This window comes from Mustela putorius, unplaced genomic scaffold (genome assembly GCF_011764305.1).
Source record: "Mustela putorius furo isolate JIRA1106 unplaced genomic scaffold, ASM1176430v1.1 tig00003869_pilon_pilon_pilon, whole genome shotgun sequence".
NCBI lineage: Eukaryota > Metazoa > Chordata > Mammalia > Carnivora > Mustelidae > Mustela > Mustela putorius.
The window spans coordinates 16,024,007-16,046,041 of NW_025422021.1; the positions used below are offsets into that span (position 1 = coordinate 16,024,007).

The 22,035-nt window shown below is 33.5% G+C and overlaps 1 protein-coding gene across 4 annotated transcripts in view; it reads left to right on the forward strand.

Annotated features, from left to right (window-relative positions):
• Positions 1 to 22,035, forward strand: part of SCN3A (sodium voltage-gated channel alpha subunit 3) — a 108,633-nt gene that overhangs the window by 80,551 nt on the left and 6,047 nt on the right. For all 4 annotated transcript variants that reach the window (XM_004743978.3, XM_004743977.3, XM_004743979.3 and 1 more), the window contains exons 19-25: positions 8,030 to 8,150; positions 9,565 to 9,719; positions 10,472 to 10,645; positions 16,392 to 16,514; positions 18,795 to 19,067; positions 20,186 to 20,239; positions 21,107 to 21,244. In XM_004743978.3, coding sequence (XP_004744035.1) covers positions 8,030 to 8,150; positions 9,565 to 9,719; positions 10,472 to 10,645; positions 16,392 to 16,514; positions 18,795 to 19,067; positions 20,186 to 20,239; positions 21,107 to 21,244 — 1,038 coding nt within the window. The remainder of the gene's footprint in view (positions 1 to 8,029; positions 8,151 to 9,564; positions 9,720 to 10,471; positions 10,646 to 16,391; positions 16,515 to 18,794; positions 19,068 to 20,185; positions 20,240 to 21,106; positions 21,245 to 22,035) is intronic.

Here is a 22,035-nt window from a genome sequence, read left to right on the forward strand (position 1 = left end):
ACCACCTCATTGCCATGTCTTTTTAATGGCCAGAACATCATAAATTTGGTATATAGAGACACACTGTCTAGAAAACAGTTTATCATCTGAACAAAAATTCCTTTTTAGGTGACTCTTTATAATCCTTTCATCCTCTTCCAAGCTAAATTTTGGGTACATGGAAACCAATTACAGAGTGTAATGAAATTGTTTAAAATGTATATATAGTGTGAAAATTTATCAAACTAAATATAAAATCAAATACTTTTACAAAGCTAAGATAAAATTTCAAATTATTTCACATGGTAGAAATAAATTCAACAATAAATTGTATATGATTTTTAAAGTTAGCACAAAAAATGTTAACAGGAAATTCTCATATATGCTCACACAAAGTTTAAAAATATAATGTTTCTAAAAAATAAAAAGCAAAAAATCAGCATTTTCTAACATTTTACAGTAGGCTTAGATAAATTCCAGAAAAGTTCATTTTAACCTGGAACTTCTGAAAACTGCTGGCAGTGAACACAGGTCATGTTTCAGATGCATAGTTACGTTGGCTGGGTTATTCTTTTTTAATAATTATTGCCCACACACATATACACACAAATGAAAAATAACATATGCATAAAGTAACACTTGGGTTCATGCTTCTGAGTTTTTTGACCATAAATAGAAAAAGAACATTGAGCTATGTTTTGAAGAACACAGAATATCCTTTCTTTTTACTGACAAAGTAAGAAATCATACAAACTAAACAAATGGAGTGATACATTTCTCATTAAAAGATTAATAAGTGATTTAAAAAGCTTGTAATATATCTGCTTTAGGGAACAGTAAGTTAATCACTAACTTAGATAGTATTTGAAAACTCTAGTCACTCTACTCTTTACATTTTCATAATACTGCATATCTAGCTATAGTACAATTAAGAAGGAATGATCCCTGAAAGGTGTTAGAAATAAAGATAAGAATTGCTGATATTATTTTTATAATATATGTTTATATATCTATATTCATTATATCCACATATATGGCTCACTAACATAAACAGGCTGGTATGAAAACAACTACAAAGCTTGGCATGAAAAAAATGTAAGAGAATGAAAGGTATGAAATGCAAAATAGTGATCTTTTTATCGTGGGAAATCTTGGAATTATACAAATCTTGTGACAAGATAAAAAGTAGAATTTTGTTTGTTTTCGTATTTTTAAAGTTCACGTAATCATGATCTCTTGGAATATTTATAGAACTATGAATTTTTACAGTTTAATTTTTTAAAAGCTTTCATTGTCTTCCTAGATGAGGATATGGAATAAATGTTCTTAAGAATCGTATCTGAAGTTGAATTCCAAAGCACATTCTAGAAATATCATACCGTGACCTTCACTACTTACCGTTCTTACTTCTCACAGGGGTAAAATCAAGCTGGAGCCATCAAGAGTGCAGCTCTGGTGTTTTTTAACCAGCCAGAGGCTCGGGCCACCACTTTTACCCAGGTTACCCAAGCAAGTGGTACATGTACAATCACTTTCGAAGTGAATTTTGACTGGCCTGCATGCTACTCAGCTGTTCCTTCCCCTGCCATGGCAAGGAAGCGCTAGATGTGCCCAGCCGCTCTCTGCTGAATTGTGTGACACATCATAGCATGGTCAGGAGAAATGGGCAGTCCCATATCATACTTGATTCTGCTAATGAGTCTTCCAGTTTAGTCTTTTAAACTCTGAAAAGCAATAATTGCATGCTCTATAGGATTTATAGCTGTTTTAAAACATGACAGGAATGTTTAAAGTACAACATACTCAAGAATTTAAGAGAGCATGCATTTTTTTTTATTTCTCTGCTTTTATTTCATTAAAATGAGACCACAATTTTTTGTTGTTGTTGATTCAGCCCTTATAAGTAAATTGTATTACCAAAATGAGCCTCATGGGATTTTTTTTGATAGTGCCATTTTTAGATTATATTCAGATTCATGAATATAATTTCCAACCCTTCTAATTCATTTGCTCCAGACAAAAATGTGTGCTTTCATGTTTTTTTTTTAAAGGCTCTATAAAAAATAAAAGCAGGGTGATCATAAGCTTCTGGATATGAAGGGCCATAGTCTGTATGTATTTGGGCACCACATATCTTGGATTTCATGTAGTTTAGGGAAGTTTTTAAGTCATATTGTAAAATCGTAAGTGTTCACTGCAAAGAAATCAAAAGAAGGAAAGCATCATGATATGGGTAGTTCACATCTTGATCATTAATTGGTCCAGTGTACCCATTTTTCAAAAAATTTCCCTAATCTACCTTAATGTTCCCTAAAACTAAGCAGCTAAAAAAGAGACACAGAAAATGTCCTGTTTTTTAGTATTAATTATGGTTTTATGACAAGTAAAGGGCATCTCCCAAGATTACTAGAGGTTTATGGATTAAGCCTTTAGTTTATTCTCTTTGTGCAACCTTCTCTTATTGATATCAGTGCTTACTGGAATCTCAGCCGAAGTGTGGGTTCTGGAAAGAAAATTACAAAACAAAAGTAGAATAAAGTTCTTGAGTATTGGCAACTTCAACACTTTTGGTGAAAAAGAGTATCTAACTAGAGTTTGGGGTTGTCTCTAGGTTTAATTCATACATTCTCTCTTCTTCCTTAGGGATAACTGAGAATTAGCTGGAGAATTCAACAAATTCAGAAATAAAATTATTAATGAACTGTAGAAAAAGGTATATAGGTCCCTGATTTATGCAATTTTTACTTAGCAATTACTTTTAATTTTGTGGTGTAAACCAACACTGACCAGTTGAAAAAAATCTAATTCATTCTTTCTTCACAAGCAGAATAGAATTAAATGGTACTGGAAAATTATCTTTTACATCAAGTTTATAGCAATATTCCCTCCTTTACAAAGCCTTCATAGAACTGAAAATAGATACTTGATTAAGATCCCAAGCATGTGCCCTTCTGGAAAAGGCACTGTGTTCTGTTTTCAGAATCTGGAGAGCAATGGAAGTACCTATGGGCTTTCTCTGTCTTGCTCTCAGCATCTTCCAAACATTCTTTGAGAAACTGAATGTGAGGCAACTCTTCCAGAAGCACAGATGAGTATATGAATACCATTTTAAACCCATATTGACCTTCAGAGAACTGTTTTGGTGCTTTCATGTACTTCTGTTGAAATAAAACCTAATTAACACTAGTTTAGATTTAAATTTTTGTATATCTTCTCAAGATAAACCAGCTTTTTTCTTTTGGCTTCTTGATGCCCTTTTACCTTACTCTTCAACTACCACACAGTTATTTTCACTTTCAAATATCATGTTATTTTTAAGGCCACTTTAAAATTAAAGAAGCACCAGGGCTATTGCACATTTAAAATATGTTGAGGCAAAAACCACATGCATGTGGTTTATACACTTAACCATTCAATAAATGGTCTAGAAAAGAGAGCTATTGATTTTAGTCTTATTCTTCCTGCCTTGGACAAGCAGCCCAACGGCCACCTGGTGTGTCTACCTATTCTTTAAGGGAAATATTATAAGTCAAGATATGGATTTGCATATCCAAAAGATCAGACTAAGGCCCTAATAGTATGTGTGACCAAAAGATTTTCCTCTTCTACTTGTAAGACAAAACTCCGAAGTTGTGAGAGAAATGGCTAGATTTTAAAGGCAATCTGTAATGGCTGAATCTTTTATTTTTGCCTCTTGAATCATACAGCAGTTTGTAAGAGTTAAACATTTGATAGCTGATTGAAAACAAATGAAATGTAAGCGCATTTCAGTGGAAGTAGGCCAGTTGCTAACATTCTCTTCTATCTCTGAAAGTTAAAATTTCATTATTTAATTGGATAAAAATCAAGAGCAATATTCATCACAATGGGGAATTTCTAAATAAGTTCATGTTATTAGAGGGGAAAATTGTCTCGTGGCCTTTATGTGTGCTGATTCTGTCATTTCTTAATGAACAGTATTTGCAGTTAATCTTCTCGAAAACTTCATATTCAGGGACCATGTCCTCGAGAACATGGTTCTTGAATCAGCGTGCAGCTTCCACAGTATTGCGCCAGGCTTCTGCTATAGCCAGGCATGTTTTCTGTGGCTGAATTAGGCCTGGAGAATGTTGCATCTTAAAACCTGCTTTCCAGTGTGCATTTGTAGAGCATAAGCCATCATCCCTCTGTAGACTCAGTACTTTCTACAAGGGATGGAAGAATCAAACCTTAAGTGCCATAAAATATTGGAGGAGTAAGGAGAAAATAGTACAAGAACACAAGTTGGAGCTTGTACTATATGGTTTTATATGGAAGCTTTCTATAGTTATGCCTATATAACTAATTATATTTTTCTAACTACTTCTGAATAAGTATTAATTTAGTTATTTAGTATAGTATTGAGTTCCTTAATATGGAAAATTTCATTTCAGTTTTCTTTGCTTTTTTTTTTTTATACCTTTGTAGTATCACAGCTATGGCAATATAAAGAAAGTAAGTTATTCTTTGTGTTTATCATCAGTCACTTGCTTTTAAATCAGTTACTTGCTTTTAATAAATACGGAAGTCATTTTGGTATGGCTATGATAAAATATATCACAGACTACACTCTGCCAAAGTACTGAAATTAATTAGGAACTGCTTAGAACACATAGACGGTATTATATCAACATATAGGATTTTAAATACTTAAGTAGTTTCTAGGGCAGAAATGAATTATTTAAAAAGACAGTTGTAAAATTCTTTATGTATACAATGACTAAAGCATATCAGGCAGTATATCGTAATTGTTAAGTTGTTATACATTAATAAGAATACACTCTAAGTTATACTTTATAAAAATGTGAATAAATTCATGACTTTTGAAATTTTATGCAGTTGATACAAGATTTTTGTAACTTCATAGAATAAAATGTATGCACTCTCCTATGACCTCCTGTGAAAAAGGGGCCTATGAAGTTTACAACATGAATAAGCCTGATTCTCCAAGTTAAGAATTAACTTTATGTCAAACTTCATAAGGAAAGGAGCCCCCCACAAAACACTTCTTAGTGAAATGAACCCTTGCCTACCAACTACCTTTTAAGCTTTAGTGCATGAGGGTCTAAAAGACTGAACATTCTTTAAGAAGCTTCCTTAAGAAGTGTAAGTTTAAAAAGCTTATCCTTATATTCAGAAAAACTCCTGAATAATAGTGAAGAAATTCTCCATGTAAAATGGGTTCTGCTCATTTAAAAGAGCAGAATACATGTGGAGCTTTGGCAAGGGTTCAGAGATGTCTGTTTTTAAAACACAAGTTATGCCTCATAATACCATGCAGATAGAGGCAAATGAATTCACTACTGACCCTCTACTTTACAATCTTTACAATATATAAATGTATAACCTCACATAGCTATTTAGAAAATTGAAAGCATTTCTATTCAAACATGTTAACCACATTCACAGAAATATTTATATTGAAAGACAGTACTAATCCAAAAATACATCCGTAGGTCAGTCTTTGATAAAGAGTAGATTCAGTTGTCATTCAGATTAGTGGCTACTAGTAGTTGTGCCATTTGGGTTTGTTTTATGTAAATATTTGTATTTAAATATAAGATGAAACCTGTAGACTATATGGCAGACTATTATAATGCAAAAAATTGAACATTTCACCTTATATTAACACTGGTAAAATGAGAACAGTATGTTTTCTAGAGGTTTCAAATGGAAAAATATACATGTATTTGTGTATATATACACATATACTGATTACTTTCTTCCCTTGTATTTCTTTATTGACTATCTGCCAGTATTTTAGAAAAACATTTTGGAAATAGCATGTGTTTTTATTGCTAAAATATTATTAACTAAATAATTCCTATTCATTAAAAATGTATTTTCTAATACAACTAAATAAACTTCTGTCAAGGACATTATTGAGTTATACAACAAAGTAGAGAGATGAAACTATCTAAACACTAATTCTCTCTATGAGAGTAATTCAGAAATGCAATCAATCATTCATTTATTGGCTCTTTATAAATTTGATATAACTATTTTGTGTCCATTCTATGCTTGGGTCTTTTTGTATATGTATGTGTGTGTATTTTTGGTATATATGTTTACATTTATGTAATAATAAATATATAATTTGTATCTATGTATAACTCTATGTACATACATAATTTATAAATATTCATGAGAATATCTGATCAAACAAAAAAGCATAATGGCCTAACATTCTACAAAATTTAGCATGGAGAAATCATGCAAGAAAGAAAGGCTTCATGGAGGAGGTGGACCAGGACTAGATTCAGAAGAAATTATCCAACTTGGTTTGACCAACAGGAAGAACATGAAACTTTTTATAACTAACCTCAAAATAATTTGGTTTCTTACTGGATTTATTTACACAGTGGTTATTATTGCTTCCACTCATCAGATGTCATAGTGTTCAACCCATCAACCACCAGTGAAATTGGAAGGGAAGAAGAGTTAGTTGCTGAGTTCAAACAGCTATTCTGCCTTTTCTTCGTTTTATCAGAAGCTATTACAGTTCTATACAGTGGTAGCTTCCCTGGGATTTTCTTAAAAGAATAAAGATATTCTGGTTAAGAAGCAGAAATATCCTGGGGGAAGAAAATATGTCATGGCCTTTCTCACCTCTCCAGAAGAGTATAGGAATTTATTGGTAAAAACTCTCGCACTATAATGATCCTAAGAACTATCAGCCAAAAATGATGGCCTAGCTTCTCTCATTAGCATACTCCATACTAGGAAATATTTTATTATTGAATTCAATTTGACTTATTTTTCATAATATATTTAATGTTCATAATATATTTAGTTGGACATGATTAACCTCACCTTCAAAGTAACATCACAGAAAATATTATCTGGATAATACTTTCCAAATAGTTCACATTATAAAATATTAAACTACATTTGTGTTATGATATTAGTAAATCAAGAATCTTGAGCCACATTTTCTCCAATATGACCAATGTTTAGGGAGTCATTTGGGGATTTTTCAGTAACACATTAACTCTTTCAGAAGGCTAGGGCAGAGTGACCCCCTACCACTTAAAAGTTAATGGGGACTTAGAAACCATTACCATGTCCATGTGCCATTTTTTCATCCTAAAAGCTTTACATTGGCCAGGCTGTGTTGTATGTCATGTCTTTGCATCCGTTTTCATAAAACACTGCAAATCCATAATGTTTTCACAAGTGATCTCCAAGTACTTATATATTTATTTTTGTATCATTAAAGGGGTTCTTCCTAACCATGTGGCATGCCACAACGATTTATTTAAAGGAAAAATTCACAGCCTGATAACATGTTGAATTCAGAATGTGCTCCTAACAAAGGTCTATACAGATTCTGCCCAATGTCATTTATGAAGAAATTTCCATTTCATTTAGAATTCTTTGGCAATATTGAATTCATTTAAGCAGTTCAGAGAGAGAGAGAGAGATCCATCATTTTTCTGCTAAGTAAAGTTAGAAGATTATGTAAGCCAGAGGAAAAATATAGCTCAAAGTTGAAATATAATGACTGTGACTAATGTTAATATGCTGCTCTTCCTTTCTAAAATTACAGAAACATGGACAGTAGTTAGAGACAACTGGTAATGGTCTTTGCTCTGAAAAATTCCATCGTAAGAAGTGGAAATTACAATTTAATTTGATGTATTTTAATTAATATAATCAGTAGTGAATGTCAGCATATCAAACTTTCATCAAACTATTTTTGATTTGGCCTGAGAATTAACTTATTAAACTATTTCATACGACATCCATATACAAATAGATATCATAAAACAAATTAACCAGTACAGTTCATCCTTTCCAAATCACCCACGTTGAATGCTGTCTAACCTCTTTCTGTCTGAATCAGGTCAGTAATTACATTGTTTTAAATATTAGAACTTTAATTATGTTAAATTATTAGTACATAATTTATCAGAAATGTTAATAGAGTCAAATGTGTTGCTATCATTTTTTCACACTATGACAAAGAGTTTCCAAATAAGCTGAATAAAAAGGGAGAAAAATCACAATTTGCAATGGGGTTTCTTTCTAGAAATTAAATGCAACCAGCTCATCTGAAGGAAGCACAGTTGATGTTGCTCCACCCCGAGAAGGCGAACAAGCTGAAATTGAACCTGAGGAAGACCTTAAACCGGAAGCTTGCTTTACTGAAGGTAAACAAGCTCTAATAGGATTAAAGTTCAACCTCCCCTCTTTTCTTACAGTGACCAAAAATACCCCATTTGAGGGAACTATTTCAATGGTAAGGGCATGTTTATCTTTGCTTTTTCTCTTTTCTTCTGAAAAGTTAACTTATCTATATTTCCAGATTATGTTATAGCAGTGACTGTGCCTGGACACTTAAGATGATCTGACCCGTCTTTTTTGTTGTTGTTTTCTTTACCCTTCAGAATGTGGAGAAGGTAACCCTGTGAGATAAATGGCATTCTGGAATGTCATCTCATTGATAATGACTGCAATCCCTTCAGACCTCATTGGCAGTATTGTGATTTGATTTATAAATGCTGCAGTAATTACACACCATCCTTCACAGTTTCAAATGTGGTTAATTTGTGCTGTGATCAGAGCTGTTTGGGGATGCAGATGTACTGTAGAGCCTTGACAGGCAAAACAGTGCTCTCGTAGAGATCAGTACAAAGTCTTGCCCACAAATCAATAAAGATTTGCTGAGTCAATGTGATTGGGTTCAATCCAGTGAGTAGTAGCTCAGAGAGTTAGAGCAAGGAATGGATGGAAATGAGAAATAATATGAAAACTAGGAGGGGGAGGACAAAGGAACAGTGATACTGACTAACAAGATGAGTCATAGGTATAACTAAGAAAAGCACTGAGGGTGAAAATAAATTAGCTTGGGAAAACTGAAAGTGGATGATACCTAGAAGACAGGGGACTTTTCTGTGCATGAAAAGAAGGAAGTGAAAAATTCGGGATCACATCAAAAGATTAATAAGCAATTTTAACATGCAGCTTTTCTCCAGACCTGAGAGGTATTCTTGGACCCTATTTCCATCAGTGGCCTTGAGGCAAAGAAAGATTCTAACTAGTGTTAAAAATGAAACTATTTATATTCATACAACCCTCTATAAAGTAATTCCTTGAATTTTAGGTGCCTGGCTAAATATATAACACTGAGAATGATTCATTGTATAGGAAAGATGTTGAGATGACTAAGGAATGAAGTACCCAGTTACCCTGTAAATGATGATCTGAGACTGGCATGGAAGAAAGCAACAAAGTTTACTTTTTCCCATCTAAGATTTAAGTATATTTTCTAGAAAAGATGAAGGTGGGTGGGAAAGCAAAGAAGGTGGGTAGGTGGGTAGGGTGATGGGCAAAATAGATAAAGGGGATTAACAGGTACAAACTTCCAGTTACAAGACAAACAAGTCATGAAGATGAAAGGTTTAGCAAAGAGAATACAGTCAGTAATACTGTAATAACTTTGTACGTGACAGATGGTGATTACACTTACTGCGGTGAGCACTTAGTATGTATGTGATTGTTAAATCCATAGGTTGTACAAAACATGTTTTTTTCTAACTTCTTCTATTTAATGTTATATTTTAGGATGTATTAAAAAGTTTCCATTCTGTCAAGTAAGTATAGAAGAAGGCAAAGGAAAGGTCTGGTGGAATCTTCGGAAAACCTGCTACAGCATTGTTGAACACAACTGGTTTGAGACTTTCATTGTCTTCATGATTCTTCTCAGCAGCGGTGCTTTGGTAAGTGAAATGCAAAGTGAAAAGAGTCAGGTTCTAGTGAAATAACTTATTTTCTGAAAATACCACAAACAGACACTGAGTTTAAGAAGCAAAAGGGAAGGTATATCTATGCCTGGCAAAGCATGGCACCCAGGGTTTAACTATGCAAAATGAAGTACATAATAAATCAAAACTGTGAACAGCCAAATGGAATTTCTCATCTGGTATTTATCTAATAGATGTTTTCCTCACTGAGACATCCATTTACAGAGACATTCTGTAACTATGTTAACTTCCATGTCAAATACCATCCAGTTTGCCCTAATAATTATATTAACATTTATGGACGAAAAGTGTATTTTGTTTTCTTTATAAATAATTAATTTACTCTTTCAAAATAAGCCAAATCAGTCAGGGAATCATTGAAAGTAATGTTGGAATAGGCCAAGTCTATCACTCATTACCAGAACTTCTAGTTATTTCTTGAGTTCACATTACTTCTCTAAAAACATGTCTTTATAGCAGTAATTGAGATAGAGATTTGGGGGTGAGAGGCAGGGGAAAAAAAACATACTAAATCAGTAAAGATATTGACATTTCCTTGCCAACATTTTCTGTTAGTTTTAGTCTCTAGCTTTTGTCTGATGTTTGTCAGATACTAGCCAGTATTTATCAAATTACTGCTTTGTATCTGATATTATACTAAGCAATTTTATCAAGTACTTGGGGGAGGCCAGCCTTTCAAGTAAAATAAAAACATTCTTGATTCACAGGCTTTTGAAGATATATACATTGAACAGCGAAAGACCATCAAAACCATGCTAGAATACGCTGACAAGGTCTTCACTTACATATTCATTCTGGAAATGCTCCTCAAATGGGTAGCTTACGGATTTCAAACATATTTCACCAATGCCTGGTGCTGGCTAGATTTCCTGATTGTTGATGTAAGTATCTTCAGTTGTTTCTATGAAATTACTTTTTAAAGATGCAAGTTTAACATTTCATATATTCCTATGATTAAAACCTTGATTTTGAGAACCTAGTTTCACTAATGCTGACACAACTCTGCACTTAAACACACATACACACACACACACACACACACACAATAAATGTAAGAATTAGAAAAGTTTCATGGGAAAGGGTAGAAGAGGTCCAAAAAATGTGGACAATGGTAAGGAAAACACAGAGTGTTCCATGCCATAAGCAGACAGTTCTTTTTTCCAAAAATTAAGGACCTGAAGGTAGGAAATAGCTAAAAATCTGTTGACAATCTAAGCACTTACCTTATTAACAGTTACATTAAAAAAAAACAAACAAACCCACAAAACTCCAGGAAGTAAAATTAAGAAAGATTTGGGGCTCCTGAGTGGCTCAGTCGGTTAAGCATCTGCCTTCAGCTCGGGTCGTGATCCCAGGGTCCTGGAATCGAGTCCCGAGTCAAGTAACTGCTTAGCAGGAAGCCTGCTTCTCCCTCTCCCCACTTGTGCTCCTGCTATCTCTGTCACACTCTCTCAAATAAATAAATATAAATATTTTTTTTTTTTAAAAGATTTAGGGACACGAATTCTGAGATTGCATTTTAATCCCTTATGAGAGTACTGTTACTAAATAATGTTAAAACAACTGATTTACTGTATTTATTCAGCCACATACCCATAGAGACAATAAAATACATTTCTTTTCTTAAATCAGTAGTTAAATACCCCAGTAGCTATTCAGAAATTTACTTTGCAAATAGTTAGGTGTAAGAGCCCTGCTTTGAATCTGATTACCCTGGGGTGAGTAGTCATAAAAACATTACCAATTATAGGATCTGTCTGACGTGCAGCCTATTTTCTTATTCCAAGCAATGAAGAAGCACTGGGGCAAAATGACAGTCATCTGGTTCTTTGTAGTATGGGATATTCCATTGCACAAGGCTTTACAGCCTCCCAACAAAACAAGGTACTTTAAACACTATCTCTAGCTGTTCCCTAGCAATCATAAAGCACTTTATTTTTAGCTCTAACACTTGCCAATAAGAATCAATAATTGCTGTATGTGTACATTCATTCTTTTTATCATTTTGACCAGTACAGGCATATCTAAATTCTACTCCCCTTTCTGAGACACATACATACTTAGAGTGCTATAACCAAAATGTGTTTAACCCTTTGAGTTGATAAGAAATCTGCTCCCAAGTCACTTTAATAGACCAGAAATGATTTCCAATTTCCATGGTTGGCTTTAAATGGATAATAGAGGTGAATTTCAATGTTATCCTGAAAAGCCATCCAGAAAGGGAAGTTTAATATTCTTATAGTCTGCAGCTGGAGTGAGCTTCAAAGAATATCTAGGCTTTATTCTAGACATTAGGAAACTGAAGCCTGAGTTTAAATAATTTTCCTAAGATCAAACAATTACTTAGTAACAAAGCTGAGATCAGTGTCCAAATTTCCTAAATCCCAATTCAGTTCTTCTTTACTCCAGGGGTTTCTTATCTGTTATAAATGTAATACTGTATTTTCGGACTGGCTTTGGGATTTAGCATTTGTAATCTCCAGCTTTTTCCTGAAATGATGGAACACTGAATACATTTAAGAATCCTCTCTGCTTCAGAAAGATTTTGTCATGCATTGAAGATCATTTACAAATGTAACAGAACTTCTCCAGAGAATTCTGAAATTTTCTGAAATATTATTTACTAAAAATTTTACATTTACTAAAATACTACATTGTACTTCAAGTACTTCCATATAGTTGGCCCATATAGAAAATATGAGTAAGATGTAAAACTCTCTCAAGAGCAGGGGTTTTGTATCCTGTTTGTATCCTAGAGACACCTAATAAAGATACTTAAGTATCTACTGAAAAATGTCTAAATGAATAAATTTAATTTCAAAGAATATGCCAAAAAAAATTACTTCCCTTTTAGTGAGTCTCAATTAGTAGACTGAAAGTGGGTAATTAAAGCCTTCTACTTTGGGACAAGTTATGTTATCCTAAATGGGTCTATTCTTCTTTACAAAGCCAGGGCAGAAATATGTGGATTAATATAACCTCAGTAAATGGAGTGCTAAAACTGTTTTTGAAAGTACAAGTAAAAACATACTTAAAAGAGTTTCACCAGTCCATCAAGTACATTGATGTAAAAAAACTAAAAAACTACAGAAAGCATATCTAAAAAAAATAAAAATAAAAAATAAATCTGAGGTATAAGTGAAGAACTGCAAACCAGAAGGAATATGCTTTCAAACCTTTAAAAATTACTTGTATAAAAAAATATAATCTGGGGGCGCCTGAGTGGCTCAGTGGGTTAAAGCCTCTGCCTTCAGCTCAGGTCATGATTCCAGGGTCCAGGGATTGAGCCCCATATTGCATCGGGCTTTCTGCTCCTCAGGGAGCCTGCTTCCTCCCCTCTCTCTCTGCCTGCCTCTCTGCCTACTTGTGATCTCTGTCTGTCAAATAAATGAATAAAATCTTTAAATATATATGTATATTTAAATATATATATATATATATATATGTATATGTATAATCTGTTCAATTCCTTACCTAAAAGTAGACTGCGGTGGACTATCTATCCAACCTCTTAACATTCATTCATTTATTCAATAAATGTGTTGAGCACCTAAAAAGGACCATATGCTATTTTAAACAAAGGAGGTATGAAGATGAGCAGACCAAGCCCTGTTAGAAAAAAATATATTGGTTAGCACCTAAAATAATTATAGCATTGCTTATAATAGTTTTTCACTTTTTCCCCTTGGTTTTTTGAGGTCAACAACAATATATCTGCAAATAATGAATTATTCTGCTTTTCAAATTCATACAGCCTCATTTCTTTTTCCAAAAGTTAAAAAAAAAATGTTAAAAAAAAAAAAAAGAAGAACGCTGGTAGTGAGCATTTCTTTTAGCCCACTTTAAAGAGAATGCTTCTAGATTTTGCTGTCAAAAATTATACAAGTGTTTGGATTGAAATGTCTCACTGGAATGCATGGAAGTAATTGTATGATTCTTATTTCAACTTGCTCAAACTGAACTTAAAAAAATTATTTTTAGCCATTTTAAAGAGAAATACATTCATATTATGTGGTTCAGTAAACAATCACAGAACTTCTAGAGTTCATCAGAACCATCAAATCCCTCCTGCATTATTTCTCCTTCTCAATCTCACTGCCATAGGAATGCAGAAAGGTGTGGATGACAGCCATCCCCCTGAAACTTCTAACATAGACAGTTATATATTTGCTGTATTGTGAGGCACCTAGATTCATATAAATTTATACTAAAATGTCAGCTTTTGTCAAAGGGCTTCTGTTACACCTCGCACACATTAGCATGTGCCTTTTATGTTTAGCACATAAGAGATGAGGATAAAAATACTATATATTGAAAGGTTGGGGACATGTTTGTTGAGGTGGAAGACACACTGGGTTACAAAACAGAAGACATAAATTCTAGTTACGGCCTTGCCCATTGTTACCTTTCTTAGACTAGTCATTTGGCTACTCTCAGACAGAGATAATAAGTAAAAAAGCACACTACCAATATGTGTTGGTATCTTCAAATTTTAAGTACATTGCAAATCTTTAAAAATGTTTATTTCAAAATTGCCTTTAAGGTATATTAAGTTTTTTGCATTAAATCAATAAATGAATTTTTGTCCTACACAAAATAGGATAAGGTCTATTAAAAGAAATTCACTAATGCTCCAATTCTCTAGAAACTCACAGAGTCACTCCACTGTGGGGTGGTTATATGGAAGTGGTGTCTCCCAGGCTTTGAATCCCGAATTTCCTATCCATCCAGTACTCTGATTTAGGCCATTGCCTTTCTTTTCTTTTCAAACCATAAGCTTTCTTACTTCAGGTTGTGAGGAATTTGCAGCCACTTCCCTTTAAATGTTCAGTTCTCAAATAAAGGACTTGGAGAGCATGAGGAAAGTATTCTGAAAGAAGCTTGAAAAGCCTAAAGCTGCTGTTAATACTTCCGAGGCAAAGGAGCCCAGAAAATATAAGCCTGTACATTCTCTAATAACCTTTCCCATCTTTCCAGTCTTCTGTGGCAGCGAACAGTAGATAGAAATGAATAGCTCAATAAATTATCCTGCCACTAGTCATTTATTTTTCTGTTAAATTCTCTGAGATGTATGCTAAATTAAACAATGAGGAAGAGGCTCTGTTTGCCTCTAAAGCTTCAAGTTCTAGCTTTTACGTCACCCTTTAAACCACGTGTTCTTGGGCAGATTAGTTTCCATCCTACCTCACAAGACTCTTGGAAGGATTCATTTAGATAGATTCATTTTCAATGACCCTTCTTGCAAGAAATTAAGCCCCAATGCCTTTAAAACTTCCCATTGATATAATGAATTAATTCCTCCCTATGCCTCAAGGAAAGTCCTAGATGGATTTGTACTGCCCTTGCAAGAACTGAAAAGATAGTCACTCAAACCATTTTCCATGTTCTATGGTTCAGATAAGGAACAAATTTTTGGTCATGTACAAAAGGTTAAGATATGGTTTTGAAGTCAGATCACCTGGGTTCAAGACCCACCCAACTCCACCTCTTATTACCATACATCCCTTTTCTTGGGGTGGTGTAAGGAGGGTGCAGGGGGGCTCAAAGCCCTCACCAGTGAAAAGGCAATAGTAATAGTACCTACTTCTTAAGATTTACATGCATAAGACACTTAGAACAGAAACTTGCATACAGTAAATGTTCAATAAATGTTATTATATTGAACGAAAAAATAAGCAAATAAAGTCTCTTCCTCTCAAAAAAGGTATGTCTTCTTTAGCCTTTCATATATTTAAGTAAAATTTAGTATATGTGTAAATATCAGAAGATGTATTATCACTATGAATTATAAGTCCAGAAGTTCAGATAAACATTTCTTCATTATCATGAAAACTACAACATAGTCATAAAATTTTTTCAGGTAAAATTATTCTATTTTTATTTATCCAACACATATTGACTAAAGCTTATTTAACCAGACAGTATTAGGCACCATAAGAGAAGAATGTTTCATCCCAGCCCATAAAAAGTTTATGTGACCTGGCAGGGGGAAAGAAGATACATAATCAATTGATTCTATTAAATGGGAAATGCCTCCAGTACACATAACCAAGATACTACATAAGTTCAGAAGAGAAACATGATTTCCAACTAATGATATTAAGCACAGACCCATGGAGGATCTGGCTTTAGAACCAAATCCTGAATCACCAGTGGTATATCCAAGGTTGAAAGGGATTCCGTGGGGTGAAATATCTAACTGGAAGGTCTTACATGTTTATAAAAATGGGCAGAGGGGCGCCTGAGTGGCTCTGTCATTAAGCAGCTGCCTTTGGCTCAGGTCATGATCCAGGTTCCTGGGATGGAGCCCTGCATTGAGCTACCTGCGTAGTGGGAAGCCTGCTTCTCCCTCTCCCACTCCCCCTGCTTGTATTCCCCTCTCACTGTGTCTCTCTCTGTTAAATAAATGAATAAAATCTTTGGGAAAAAAAAAATGGACAGAGATTATTTTCATTGGTAAGAAAAGCAGTAACATGAATATAAAATGAACCCACTATGTGGAAGATAAGGGCTGCCAAGATATGTCTGAATGTTATTTAGTTGGTGTTAAAGAATAGACACCATATCTTATGCCTTCAGTCAACAGTTTATTTCCAGGTGAACTATTAATATCTTTTCTTTTTGTAGGTTTCTTTGGTTAGCTTGGTGGCCAATGCTCTCGGCTACTCAGAACTTGGTGCCATTAAATCTCTACGGACATTAAGGGCTTTAAGACCTCTGAGAGCTCTATCCCGGTTTGAAGGCATGAGGGTAAGAATAAAATCTCTCTGACGATGCATATCAGAATTAAATGTAGGTAATGATTTAGATACAGACGGGTACCATAGTCCTCTGATATTTACCTTCACGGAATTACAGAATTTCAGAGCAGAAATCTTAGATATCACTAAGGCCAGCTGCCTTAAACCGAAGTTTATTTCAACAAGTCCACAGAAATTGTTTGTGGCAGAACTAAGACTGGAATCCAAGTCTTCTGACAATAGTTCAAGGGTGTTTCCACAACATCCCCAAAAAATATGCTGCCATTTATTTCTTTTCATTGCTTATTATACATATTTAAATAATTTTTTACTACAGACATTCATCCTACTAGGGGTTTTTGTTCCTCCCAATAGGCAGTTTGATTCTTCAAAAAATCACTGGTCATGAATGAAAGGTAAATGGTTTTTGTCTGCTTTACTTCTTCAATTAGTATCAGTAACAGAAATACTTGTTGTACAAGAAAACAACTCTAAATTGTAGTCTCTGATAAAATGTGTACATTCTAATAAGCAACCAAAATAAAGGGTTAGAATAATTAACCAGGCATTTCAGGCAACCCCTGGAGTTTGTTTTAAAGATTGCTCTTTTAAGTAAGCATTCTGGATGAGGTTCACTTTTTCCACAACATGTATTTTCCTCTTCACCTTAGTGTATATTTCTTGCATTTACACATAAAGTACACACTTATTTAGATACACAACCACTTGTCACACCCCTCGAAATACTATTTCAAAGGCCAGGTTTGTTTAATCCAGCATGCAAATGCACAGAGATATTGAACTTCTCCCTAGCCATAGGCTTTTATGTTAGAAGGTTTGTTTAGAGCAATAAAAACACTTCAGCCTTGACTTAGAGATACACCCATCACAGAAAATGAAACCACTCTCTAGACTTTCCAGAAACTCTGTAAGCAAAGAAATATTTGGTTTTACATTCTAATTTCATTTCAGTGCTACTTGATTAAAAAAAGTCACAAAATTCATAAAAATTGTTAGAAAATTTCAAGTTCTATTCAAACCTATCTTTGCCATTACTAACACTACTGAAGCCCTCATTTGCTTGCATGGTTTCACATTAGCAATTCCTTTTTGAGAAAAGATAGCAATGAACAAAATAAGAAACATATAAATTTGCTCTAATCTGAAAAAATATTCTGTTTGGCATTTTTAATTCAATCATATGACGGAATTAATGTTCTAGCTATGAAACATGGTAAAATGTATCACACAGTTACTTGATAAGAAAATTTGTGGAGGTCATTTTACATAAATTGTAGTAGCAAAGAAACATGGCAAGTATTATATAACTTAATTTCTAAAAGAAATCAAATTCAAGTAATATATGAAATTTTTACAATTTTGGATTTCAGATTTTGATGTCAATTTAAAAATTTTTGGTATTGATTTCTAACATAATATTTACATTATTTTAAAACAATAGTTTCATTTAACGTAAATGCTTAACTGAAGAGTCCACTATTAATCAGATTAAATTAGATAAGAAAAGATGCTATCAGCCTCCCTAGGGATTTCAAAATACATCTTAAGCTTTTGAATTTAATGAGAAAATAGGTAACTTGATTTCTTCTTCATGAAACAGGTCAGCTTAGGTTGATGAAGTAACATGTACACTAAAGTGAACATTTGAGAGAATTAGAATAATAATGAGGACATATTTGGTATTTTTATGTCCAGAGATAAAGTCCATCTCATTTAATATAGTTTTTTAAATTGGGATTTACCAATAGAGAAGAAAAAGAATTTACCTTGCAAATTCTTAATCCTATCTTCGTAGTCATAAAAAGTTGACTTGATCTGAGGAGGCAGATTTAAGGCATTACTAATACTTTATTTGCAAAGGGTTTGTTTAACCATGTTTTCAGATCATCATTCATTAACACTCCTAAAAATTAAAATGTATTGCTGAATGACGATTATTTCTTCTGTTGGCCTTTAATGTGTTTTTTTTTTTTTCTTTTTTCCCCAGCATACAAACATTTTCTGACTCCATGTTACTATATATCAGGTTTTTATTTCTTTTCACACTTTGGTATATTTTGCTTTCCTTAAATCCTTTAGCTATTTAGTTGTGTTACTGCTTATTTTCCCTTTTCAAATATGTCCTAGAAAACATGACGAGAAACAACTTACCCACCTAGATTTTTATTTAACTCTTTTTGCACCCATTTTAGTATTAAATAAATAAATGAAAGGAATGGTTTTCATTCTAGCAATTTGTAAGTGGCCTTATCCTCATTTTCTCTTCTAGGTTGTTGTGAATGCTCTTGTTGGAGCAATTCCCTCTATCATGAATGTACTCTTGGTATGTCTCATCTTCTGGCTGATCTTTAGCATCATGGGTGTGAATTTGTTTGCTGGCAAGTTCTACCACTGTGTTAACACGACAACGGGTAACATGTTTGAAGTTAGTGAAGTCAACAATCTGAGCGACTGTCAGGCTCTTGGCAAGCAAGCTCGGTGGAAAAACGTCAAAGTAAACTTTGATAATGTTGGCGCTGGCTATCTTGCATTGCTTCAAGTGGTAAGTTACTACTGTATGAGTTCTGGAAACATTTTCAAAATGTTTCACAAAAGATCATTTCTCTGATGTTCTTTGCTTGAATAAAATTATCTGACAGTACAAAAGCAGTTGGTAATAACACCTATACTACTAGCTTAACTTGACCTTCAGATGTTTTGCAGTTATTTTAATATGTATTTCCCCAGTGTTCAGCTTTTAGTATGTTAAATATGGCCTTATTTTCCTGCTTCCTGTTTTTTTTTTTCTTATTATATTATTGAGTGCTATTGCATTATTACTGTTTTTAGTTTTCCTTAGCAATCGTTGCCAAAGGAGCAATTTTATATGTTAAAATAACAATGTACATATTTTAGTGATTAATTAAATGTATAAATTATTAGCCTAGGGGGTGCCTGGGTGGCTAGTCGTTAAGCATTTGCCTTAGGCTCAGCTTATGATCCCAGGGTCCTGGGAGGGAGCCCCGCATTGAGCTCTCTGCTCAGCAGGAAGCCTGCTTCTCCATCTCCCACTCCCCCTGCTTGTGTTCCCTCTCTCTCTGTCTCTCTCCTGCCCTGTCAAATAAATAAATAAATGAATCTTAAAAATATATATTAAAAATTAAAAAATAAATTATTAGCCAGAAAATTTATTGTGCCAACGTCTAAGGAGTATGGTTCTACTATTTGCAGAAATACAAATCTTATGTAATAGATTTCAAAATATATAATGTTAATAATTTTGGCTTAACTGACCACATATTAACTAATCAGGAACTCACTAATAACAACAACCAAGCTGTGTTTAAACACACCATAGGTTTGAATCTCAGAGCTAATATTTCAGTATAGAAAGGATTTGAGACTGAGATGGGTATTCTATGAATCAAGCCTCTAGTTAAATTTTTGTAAGAAGAAAATTAATATCTTCCAAGAGAAAGAAAATGAATTCCAGACTCTAAATACAATCATATTCTACTTCAATTCAATTTCTTGATTCAATTCATTTCAATCTCTTGATACAGAATTTTATGATATCATACAAAAACCTACTTGTAGTAACACTATCAGATTTTCATATGGTAAAATGCCACATTCTTGGATTAGGTTTTTATGCAGAATTCAAATATGTATTGTTCACAGGCCACATTTAAAGGCTGGATGGATATTATGTATGCAGCTGTTGATTCACGAGATGTAAGTATCACTCAAATACTATTAATAGTTACAAGATTTACAAGATTTTCCGTAGTGAACATTTGTAATAATTTAAGTGAATGACCAAAAATTTCATATTAGATGCAATCAGAATATTTATAATTACATACAGAAATGATCCTCTTAAGCTAATGTACTTCAATAAAGATGGTATTTTGGTTAATATATGTCTGATATATCTATCAATATGTAGATATCTACTATGAAAGGATATCTAACTGCATGGGATCAGAAGATATCAAATTGATCTATAAATGAGACTCAAGATTAGGAACATTGCTCATGAGAAAGTAACTTGCTTCTCCTTATCCCTGGAGAGTATGATAAATCAAGAGTTTGTGAAGCAACTTCCAAAAATATCTTGGGGAAAAAAAAAAAGCAAGTTTCAGGGAAACTCAATTTTGAAAATAGGAATTTAAAAAAATTCCTCAGAACGTATCTGTTTATATTACATTCCCCTTAGAAGCTGATGTTCTATTATTAAAGCCATATCTTCAAGAACCAATCCAGACCCAAATTTAAAATGCTGCAAAAAAATTTATAAGACTAATAATAGATTCAAAATATTTTTTGTTATACCACTGTTATTTACTCTAAAGAAAATGTACAGGTAAGCCACAAAGGAAAAATAAATTCAAGAACAAGCATAAAAATTACAAACTTCCATTATCCTAGATCATACCAGTTTGAAAAAATAACTTTTTTGCAGAACAGTATCTCAGGGCAAGGCAAAAATAGCTCTAGATTAAGTAACAACACTCACTAAATTGTTAACTTAGTTTAAGTATTTGTTTTTAAATGTCTAAATGTTTTTAAATATTATTTAATATTTTCAACACTATTCAGGTAAAACTTCAGCCTGTATATGAAGAAAATCTATATATGTATTTGTATTTCGTCATCTTCATCATCTTTGGGTCATTCTTCACTCTGAACCTATTCATTGGTGTAATCATAGATAACTTCAACCAACAGAAAAAGAAGATAAGTATTCCTCAGCTCTCAGCTTTCCCCATTCTGAGATTCTGTCTGTTGTACATCCAAATAGTCAGGATACTCATAGTCAAGACTGACTTAGATCATTTTTATATTCTTTTCAGTTCACTCTGTGGTCAGTTCAGCTGCAGTTTCCAGCCCCTAGTTGGTGGCTCCTCTCTAGGTTTGTCCTCTGCAAAGCTGCTTTAGTCTCTTTGTGACAACTGCTTCAAAGCATCCAGGGGGCCTCCTCTAATGCTTTACCCTTGCTTACAGAGAATTTTGGGAATTATTTCCACCCAGTTTTCTAGCCTCATTTTCTCCCACACATTTCTATATCTCCTTCCCTGCTTCTCAGTCAATACCTGCCGTCACCACTATCATACGTTACACACATAACCACATGGATTTTTTTTTTCCCTTTCTGAGCAAGCCATGCTTTTATACCTCTATGACTTTACACAGGGTATTTTCTTTACCTGGAATGCTCTGCCTAGCATACCTCTAATCATCTGTTAAAGCCTAGCTTATAAAGACTGTTTCTGAGTCTTCAGGGTTTATTTTGGTCTCTGCAATACTTTTTTATATATCCTTATGCATTTTCCACCTGTCTTCATTTTCCTATTCCATACGACAACAAGATATTGTATCTCATATTATCTATTTAATTCTGATAACAGTTACATTTTCTAGCACACAGGAGGTACTTAAAATTATTGAATAAAGAAAGAAAACTGCCAAAAGTGAAATGGACTAAGAAAACACTTTTTCTTTCACAAAAATATATTTGAGATCTCTGA